At 50.5% G+C, this 9260-nt stretch overlaps 3 protein-coding genes across 3 annotated transcripts; 1 reads left to right on the top strand and 2 right to left on the bottom strand.

The window, feature by feature from the left end:
• Window positions 1-1832: 1832 nt before the first annotated feature.
• N7462_011141 (PDK/BCKDK family protein kinase) lies at window positions 1833-3762 on the top strand (the record flags this gene model as incomplete). Its single annotated transcript, XM_057082855.1, has 4 exons — window positions 1833-1944; window positions 2037-2185; window positions 2285-3282; window positions 3546-3762. 4 exons carry the CDS (start codon window positions 1833-1835, stop codon window positions 3760-3762), a joined length of 1476 nt encoding a protein of 491 aa, XP_056928210.1.
• Window positions 3763-4583: 821 nt separating this feature from the next.
• N7462_011140 (uncharacterized protein) lies at window positions 4584-5673 on the bottom strand (the record flags this gene model as incomplete). The annotated part of the gene is made up of 3 exons (XM_057082854.1): window positions 4584-4970; window positions 5087-5307; window positions 5430-5673. The coding sequence occupies 3 exons, from the start codon at window positions 5671-5673 to the stop codon at window positions 4584-4586; spliced, it is 852 nt and encodes a 283-aa protein (XP_056928209.1).
• An 897-nt stretch (window positions 5674-6570) lies between these two features.
• Window positions 6571-8122, bottom strand: N7462_011139 (SDR family oxidoreductase; the record flags this gene model as incomplete). Its single annotated transcript, XM_057082853.1, has 4 exons — window positions 6571-6704; window positions 7152-7517; window positions 7584-7774; window positions 7830-8122. The coding sequence occupies 4 exons, from the start codon at window positions 8120-8122 to the stop codon at window positions 6571-6573; spliced, it is 984 nt and encodes a 327-aa protein (XP_056928208.1).
• Between the last annotated feature and the right edge of the window lie 1138 nt (window positions 8123-9260).

Here is a 9260-nt window from a genome sequence, read left to right as displayed (position 1 = left end):
CCGCCAGACAAGCAGCAGCTCGAAAGAGGGAATCATAAGTCCCCACGCCTGGCATGACTGCACCGATCGGCGACTGCCCACTGACCGGACCGTGCCAGGAGATTGACTCCTGTGGATCAGGGTCGAGTGGGGGTGGAGGACGAAGAGGAAAGGAGTGGCAGAGAGGAGCAGCACGATGAGACCTGAAGAGGAGGAGAATTGGATGGACAAGAGCGAGAGCGAGAGCGCGAGCGAGGGCAGCAGAAGGGCAAGGCACGAGAGGGCAGGGAAAGGGCACAAGAGGGTTCCTCGCGCGGGAGCATTGACGCCGAAGTATATAGTTCGCTCTATACTTCGCAATCCGTTGCATACTTCGTTAGGTCAGTCGATCGGATCTTCACTGTCAGGGTCAGTGACGATGTGAAGAATCCGCGGAGACGGAAGTCTACTTCCGCATCGAGTCGCGAGAGCAGACTGCTTCTCGTCCAGATCGATGGGCTGTCCTTGGCTAGAATCCCAGAAATCATCCTCAATCGACATCTCTTTCCTCAGATCTGTCGGTACGAGAGACGGGAGGGGAAGGAGAAAGAGGGGAGAGTCAGAAACAGGCTGGTCGTGGGACAAAAGTACGAAACAGGCTCCAGCCACTCGGATATCCGGAGTCTGTCGGAGCGTGCACAGCACAACGGCCTTTTTTCCTTTCCTTTTTTGCTTTTTTTCTTCTTTTATTATTATTATTTTTTTTAATTTATGTACGGCGCAGACGGGACGATGACTGGACGAGGAGGTGACGATGGTGCCATTGGAGCCAGTTTGAGGATCGCCCCACCAAAACTCGGGTGAAAGGAGGGAAGACGATCCGGGGAGCAGAGAGCCAAGGAGATCACGCGTAAAAGAGCAAGAGAGTGAATTCCGGGATCGAAGGAAACCTCCCCGGCGCGTTAGGATTGACTCCAACCGCAATGGAGGACGAACTCTATAGATCGTGCCCTCGTTCGCGGTATCTCCCGCGTGGACGGCGACTTGTCGGTCGCAAACTCAGGCAGCCCGGGTTGGCTTCCCCGAGCTTTGAGGCCTGGGCGCCAGGGGCCCGAACGAGGCGGGTCGTTTAATCGAGGGAATTGAGTTGGGGCCCCATTGATCCGGATGCTCGTTGGGAGGTGATTCGGGGCCAGTCATCTATATGCTCTCTGTATTTCGACTGCCTGTATCTCGATTCTTGATTCTCGATTCTTGATTATGGCTTATGAATATGGATTATGGATTCTAATTCTTGATTCTCTCTATTGCTCCCTATCTGGACTCAGCTCTTTTTATGCCCATGCACTCCTTCGTACGCTGTCTCACTGTCTTCGCTGGTCCGGAATTATCCATTGCCCCAGCAAACTAGTACCGGTGTAGCGAGGCGTTAACGAGAAACAACAGTTCACAGCGCGACAATGAAAAGGGAATATGGAAAAAAAATGAAATTCGAGAATGAAGGAGAAATGAAGAGAAATAGAATAAGAATAAGAATAAGAATAAGCAAACAGAATCTCGGGTCATATGACGCTGCGAAATTGTCGCGTTTCTCCGCAAAAAGGCGGATCGGCACTTTCGGTGCTCACGAGGGGCCATTTCGCCGACGCCGGAACCTGCGGGCGAGGAACCTCGGCAGCGAAATCGTTCCCTTCCTCACCCGCACCTTAATTCAGTCCTCCGAGTCCGCCTCTCTCCCCTTCGACACACGCGACACTCTCCTCCCTCTTTCCCCTTCTCCCCCTCTCTCTACCTCTGCCTGATACTTCTACTTCTCCACGGTCCTTAAATTCTCTTCCTCGATTATCGGCCATTGGGCCCTGCTCTCCCCCACCATGTGGAAGCCGTCGGAGCGCCTGATGGAAACCATCCGGCACTATGCCAGCTTCCCCGCAACCGGGGTTTCGCTGAGGCAGATGGTCCAGTTTGGTGACCGACCCTCGACCGGTACGTTTCCCAACCCTCAGGATCCTCGTCATGATGATCACATCTGGATGATGAGCGAGAATCTAATATTGACTCTGTTCGCCGGTCTCTAGGCACATTGTTCCGCGCCTCGCAATTTCTCTCCGAGGAGCTCCCCATCCGCCTCGCGCACCGAGTCCAGGACCTGGGCGAACTGCCCGATGGCCTCAGTGAGATGCCCTCCATCAAGAAAGTTCAGGATTGGTATGCGCAATCATTTGAGGTATGTTTCTTGCGTTTCTTTTGCCTGTCAAAATCCCCTCGGCGGGTTTTTTGGGGATGACTGTGTCTGGTGTGACTCACGGACGGCGACCGGTCATAGGAAATCATCACCTTGCCTCGTCCCTCGCTGACGCAAGAGGTCAAAACACGCCTCTTGCGACCGGGTCGCATGCACAGCGGGACCTCCAAGATTCTCTCTGAGGCGACCCAGAACCCGAGTGTCAAGGAGGGTCAGTATCGCTCCTCGCCCACCACCAATGGCAACGGAAACGGCAAGTCCGCCGCTGCCGCCGCCGCCGCCGGTCGGCGATATTTCTTCCCTGCCGACGACCATGCCGACTGGCCTCCCGAACTCAATGATTACAACCAACGATTCGCCAAGACCTTGGAACAGATCAAACGCCGTCACGATAGCGTCGTGACGACCGTCGCCCAGGGCATCCTGGAATGGAAACGGGTGCGCCAACGGATGCAAATTGATTCCACGATCCAGTCTTTTCTCGATCGGTTCTACATGTCTCGGATTGGTATACGAATGCTCATCGGTCAACACATCGCTCTCACGGAACAAACTCACGTCAAACATCCCAACTACGTCGGTATCATCTGCACCAAGACCAATGTCCGCGACATCGCCTTGGAAGCAATCGACAATGCCCGCTTTGTGTGTGAGGATTACTACGGCCTGTTTGAGGCGCCCAAGGTGCAGCTGGTCTGCAAGGACGATTTGAACTTCATGTACGTGCCGGGTCACTTGTCGCACATGCTCTTCGAGACTCTCAAGAACTCGCTGCGTGCGGTGGTGGAGCAGCACGGCGCCGATCGCGAACAATTCCCTGTGACCAAAGTCATTGTGGCCGAGGGCAAAGAGGACATTACCATCAAAATCACCGATGAGGGTGGTGGTATTCCTCGGTCGGCAATCCCCCTGGTGTGGACGTACATGTACACAACTGTCGAACAGACCCCCAATCTAGACCCGGACTTCGACAAGAGCGACTTCAAGGCCCCCATGGCTGGTTTCGGTTATGGATTGCCAATCAGTCGGCTGTATGCCCGCTACTTTGGAGGTGACTTGAAGTTGATCAGTATGGAAGGGTAAGTCAGACCACATTGCTAGAAGTTCTTCTCCCGGCAATGTCTCCTCTCTCTTCTATTCTGTTGATCTTTCTCTTTTTTCTTTCTTTCTTTCTTTCTTTTACCCTTTCTATTCCTTCTTTGGCCCCTATAGGAAAATCTCATCCAACCCACTAACCCTATTTTTTTTCGGAATTCGACAGATACGGAACCGACGTCTACCTCCATCTGAACCGTCTATCCTCCAGCTCGGAACCTTTGCAGTGACAATTACCCGTCATGAGAGACGGCCGGGTTCGGTTTACCACCTCGCACCGCCTGCATCCCTTCTATATCGAACCGAAACGCAAACCCGCGCCATCTCGAGGACTGACGCCTATGAACGCCCAGGCTCTGCGTGCTCGCATCCGCAGCCGCGAAGTCTCAGAGCGTAAGCAGGTGGGAGACGCCGAGAGTCTTTTCAACTCGGAACAATGGCAGAACGAAGACGATGAGATGTGAGAGCATCCTGATCCCCTTTCCTCTTGATCTGCAAGTTTTGGTTTGTGGGGATTTGTGTCTGACGCTTTTGCTCTTGCCGGCTTATAGTAGCAAAATTGCTCGCGTGTCTCCGCTTCTACTGCTTATTCTATCGCTGGTCGTGACCGACTGGACGACTGCGCCGTATGAACGACATACGACGGACGAATTCAACACCAATCTGGGATGGACCCATGCTTAGTCCGTTCAATCAATCCCAATGCAATGGCAAGAATTGAAGCAGAAACTGGAGAAAGAGAGAGAGAGAGAGAGAGAGAAAGAAAGAGAGAGAAGAGAGAGCACATTCAACCTCATCGTTAATGTCATCCCTATGCTTCATGCAACCCTCCCTCCCTCCACCCCTAACACCTAACCCTGAAAAGAAAAAAAAAGGCCAGATCTGGTTTCTTTTGGTTTCATTTCTTCAGAGATACCCATGCTTCGCCCTCTCACAACGACATCGAAATCTTTACCGCCACCTATACCACCTTCTTCACCCGTCGCTACCCTAACTCTGTTGTCACTTCTGATCATTTCTCTTTGTGATTTCCCTCTCTCTCTCCTCTTCCCCTTTCGGATTTGGCCAGCTTGTGTCTGCTTCTGTATAGTACTTTTTTATCTTTTGTGTTAGCGAGCATATACCGTCTAGGATGACTGCACGTCGCAGTCAATTTGATATTCCTCATTTCCTCTTTGATTTTCTCGTGCACATAATCGTAGACACCCTGAGACCATATCACGCTTTACATGAAAACTGGACATGATAGAAGTAATCGACCATTAAAGAGAGCCGCTCAAGTATCTCAACCACCAGGGCCTCTTGATGCAGCTCGCGAGCCAACCCTGGAACTCTCCCCACTGCCTTTGCGCGGCGATCCCGGCGCCCCCGTCCCAAGCCCACGATACCGTTCGCTCTTCCTCTTCCCGCGTGGCTTCCCGCCGGGCCCCCACCATCCACTTTGATCATGATCTATGATTTCCCGGTACGATCCTGGCACCAAATAGGCCGTGGAATTGTCCACGCCAGTCGCGATATCGCTCCCCCCGCGCCCCGAGCTGGTAAGGCCGGAGATGAGCTCCGAGCGTGACGCGGGCACGACGAAGCGAGCAGCGTAGTATTCCGCTTCTTGGCGGGGGTTATTGGAGGTGAGCATTCGAGCTTGGAAAAGGCGGCGGGTTTGGGGGATTGTCTGAATGGAATCGGTTAGTCTTAGTCTCGAGCAACACAAACACAGTCAAGCCATATCGATCAGTGGAAATGTGAGGTGGAACGAGCGTCGACACCTGCGCGCTGAGCCAAACGTACCCGGTGCGAATTCAGCGCATGCGACACCAGTAGCTCCCAGTCATTCGTCACCGCCAGCGCCGCGTACTGCTCTTCCGGCATCGTCCTGCGTCCCCGGAACCGTGTTCGGTTCGGCTTCGAGCTCTGGGTGGGTTCGTCCGTTCTGTCCATCTGTGCTGGTGTATTATGCCCGTTTGATTGAGATGAGAAGGGGTTGACAGCATGTGTAGTGTATTCAGTTTCTGGTGGAGTTCGTCAGTATCGAGTCGAACAAGATATGAAGGTCAAGCTGGGCATTATTGATGCAGTCGCAAATTCCAATGTATTTGCGGCCCGCATATCAGCAGAAAGACGAGAGACTAACCGTCGCGCTCTGTTTCTATCCCATTCCCCATCATCTGCATATCGAATTCGATGTCGTTATCATCTTCGACATACTGTAGCAGGTGGCCTTCTGGCAGGTCGAGCTGCATGCCCCCGTCCTCTGAATCAGTGTCCAGCTCCAAATTTTGCTCGTTGTTAGTTGGAGAGTCATCGGAGGTGTTGTCTTCACTAATGTGGATTATCTGGAGGGGCGTTGTGGCTCCAGGGGTACCATGGTTGGACATGGTCGATGGAAGTGAGTTTAGGTAAAAGAAGATCGAGGGAAAAACTGGGAGACAAATTTGAAAAATACAAAAAAAGGAGCAAGTCTGTTGGAATAATACTTGAGCTCGTGAGGCGGTGATGATCACAATCGAAATGATAAATGGATCCTCTACCTCACAGGGAGGGCCGATATCAAAATGGCGAGGAGAATACAAAAGCCCAGCCTAAGGAGAAGCAATATCTTTTGTATCCCAACAAAATAGATAGAATACCTTCAAACTCGAATAATTCAAGATTTTGAGGTTGATCACTCCAGCATGATGCTAAACCGTCGTGATGATGTCCACAGAATCTACCGGAAACAGTTAGCAGGGTTTTATGTATAAGTGGGGCTTTTATTTTACCAACATATCATTAAAGGCTTCTGTGGTTCCAGCTTGATCGAAAAGCCCTAGATAAGCGCCTCAAAAGCGACGTGTTTGAGTAGTGCTGGATCAATGAGCTTCCCCACCAACCTGAAGATGCGGAACATGTTGCTGAGTCATCATCGGGGCCCTCCACAGAATTCCAAAGTATGCTTATATAGAAGCTAGAAGTTGATAATAGTCAAAGATTACTCAAAGTCTTGAATAAATAGCACAAATGGCTCTTTCAAATAGACTTTAATTATTCCTCTATTAGAGAGTGGCAACTTGGAGAAATTTTTGGGGATGAGCCACTGATAGACAACGAATAAGTAGATGTGACAGAGTCAGGACATGTAACTAAAGGTGATGTTATTAGTTATGCTCTGAACTAGCTAGGAAGGTGCCCTGGGCTCATATGACCTGGCTTGGAGGGTAACAGTAGAGAAAGATTATAAGAGATTCTGTCCGACTAGCTACGTATTCACTATATTTCCACACGTGCACAAAATACTAGTGGTCCCATTGGCCCCCGAGATAAGATCGAATCACAAACGGCAGATCCTCCGAGTTCGAGGCAACTTGAACTTCCTGTTCCCATTCCTGTTCCAGCTCCAGCACGGAGGTGGTTTGTGACCGGATCCAGACTATCATGATCACAATCTACACAAGCGGAAACCCTCTTGGGACTGATCTTTCTTGAGACTCATTCCTGAGAATTCATCGTACAGTGTATTGGATTATATGCAAACACCGGCGCTTCGAGAATCTGTCAATATGGTAGGATACGGTATAGGCTTGGACAGGTGGGACTCAATGGAACGTGATGCTCAATGTGATAATGTCTAATCTAGAAACTATCTGGCAGGGAGTCTTGAATATCTCCTGCCTCGCTGACGAGCATGTTACGGCGCTGAGTTTTGATTCTATCCAGGATACCATACAAAACTAGTGAGGAAAGCAGTATTCCTGTCAGCGCGAGACGCACAGTGGAATATGTGGGGCTTCGCTGTATTCAGTACTTCCCATTCTCGAAAGATTCTCCTATGCTGGAAGAGCAGGCATTGGACCCTCATGTTCCGGGAAGTCTGTACTTCGTGCCACTTCATCCCAGTCCTTCATAATTTTGTTGAAGGCTTTTAACTTCTCGTTGATGTTCTTCACACAATCACTGCCAAATGGAATGCGCAGTGGAATCTCCTTACCCTCCGCGACGCCTGTACCCTTGGCGATCTCAATAACTCTAGCAACCATCTTGGTAGGGTCTCCGGGCTCATTTCCATAGTTTCCAGCGCCACGCACACGGGCTGCATCGTTGAGTGGCTTCCAGAAGTCTACCCGATATGGCACATGGTTGACATTATTCATCACCTCAGTACGGAAGTGGCCTGCCTCAAGCAAGAGAAGCTTAACACCCGGTGCTAACCATCCAAGTTCTCTTGATAGACTCTCCACAGCGCCTGTATGAATGAGCTTACATCAGTACTTAGTACTATACCCTTACTTAGGATGGAAGTAGTATATACCTTCGAGTGCGAATTTCGTAGCACAGTATGCTGCGCCCGCGGGCTCGCCAATCAATCCACCCTGTGAGCTCATATAGATAATGAGACCACCGCCATTCGCACCCTTACTGCGGAAGTGTGGCAACGCAGATCGTGTAAGGTTGATAGGCCCATGGAAGTTGGTGTTTAGAGCTTGCTGCATATCCTCTTGTCTGCTCATTCGGTAATAGTCAGCGATATGGAATTTCTCATTATAGTAAGACGTACGTCAGCTCCTCAAGAGCTCCACATTGGATGAAGCCCGCGTTATTGACAAGCACATCGACACTGCTGTAGATATCAATTGCCTGTTGAAATTTGGCATCTAGCTCAGCTTGAGGTGCCGTAACATCTAAATCAAGAATTGTAGCACCGGTGTCTTTCAGATGTGCGAGCTTTGTGTCTGCATTGCGGCCTGTTGCAACAACGTTATCACCCAGCGCGCGTAGTTGTCGGACGAGCTGCTCTCCGAATCCACTGGAGCAACCAGTGATAAACCATGTTTGAGTTCCGGTACTCATCTTAATTGCCGAGAGCTTGAAACTTCGTTGAAAGGAGTAAGGAGTGGTAGTAATGATGGAAGAGGGATGTAAAGCAATTGAGGCGAAAGTGGAAGGAGAGCTGGTCTGACAATGTGATTGTTACTTCTTGCGCTTGCTAACCAACGAAGAAAGTTGGAGAAGACTGCCCTCTCCCCTCAGCCCTCTTTATAAATTTTATTTCAATCCGAATCTGGACAATGAAAGGCTGGGGCCGCAATTATTGGGCGGGACCACCCCAAACAGGGTAAATTTCCTGTAGCCCCATGGCTGGCCCCAGAGCTGGCCCCAAGTCCACTTAGCCCCTCAGTGGGTAATTCATGTTGATCTTTCATGTTGATCCGTTCTACTATATATGGAGGCCAATAGAGATGCTTAACAGTGGACCCAAGTAATCCGCCGACCCAACGAGCCTTGCGAGATGTGACTCTGTGCTTGACCGAGAGTATACGGGGCACCTGCAGGAGCCATCAGTCGGCTGCTTTCCGCTCGCACCCCCAGGACAAGCAGCATGGTCACAAAAGTCAGAGGACTCACCATAATCCAATTCCGCCGGATCGAACGCCATTACTCTCTCCTGCTTACCCACAGCATAGGCAAGGACAGTCGTGCAGTCCCCCTGCCCGCATCCTAGTTCCAGCGCCTTGGAGTCGCTGGCAATGTTCCAGCGCTGCAGAAGCGCCAGGCGGTGCAAGGTTTGGGAGTAAAGTTGAAAAAATTATCAAAAGTGATGATAGATTATTCTGAATAATATCATTTTTAGGGAACTCTAGTATCGACAATGAGGGCTAATGGTACCGAGCGCTAGGTATTAGAATACTAGAGTCGCTAGATTTCGAGGGGCTATCTAGGATCTTTCAGTGGAGGGGGTAGTTATCAAGGTAAAATTCAAAAGCGGCAGGTTAGTGGTATCAAGTGTTTGATACTAGAGTACCATAGTGAATCCGCCGTGGTTATACGGTTCGACCCGGACCCTACAACTATACCAAAATCAGGGGCTAACGGGATACGAAAACCACCCAACCTCTTGATACCCGACTCGCACCCGGGCCTAGATACTAGTCTTATATTACTAGTAGAAGTAATATGGTCTTAAGAAGAAGACAGGACAACCCTAAGC

The sequence above is a fragment of the Penicillium macrosclerotiorum genome, assembly GCF_028827735.1.
Source record: "Penicillium macrosclerotiorum strain IBT 26536 chromosome Unknown utg000011l_segment0_segment0, whole genome shotgun sequence".
NCBI classification, from domain to species: Eukaryota; Fungi; Ascomycota; class Eurotiomycetes; order Eurotiales; family Aspergillaceae; genus Penicillium; species Penicillium macrosclerotiorum.
This window is presented reverse-complemented; position numbering and strand designations above follow the sequence as displayed.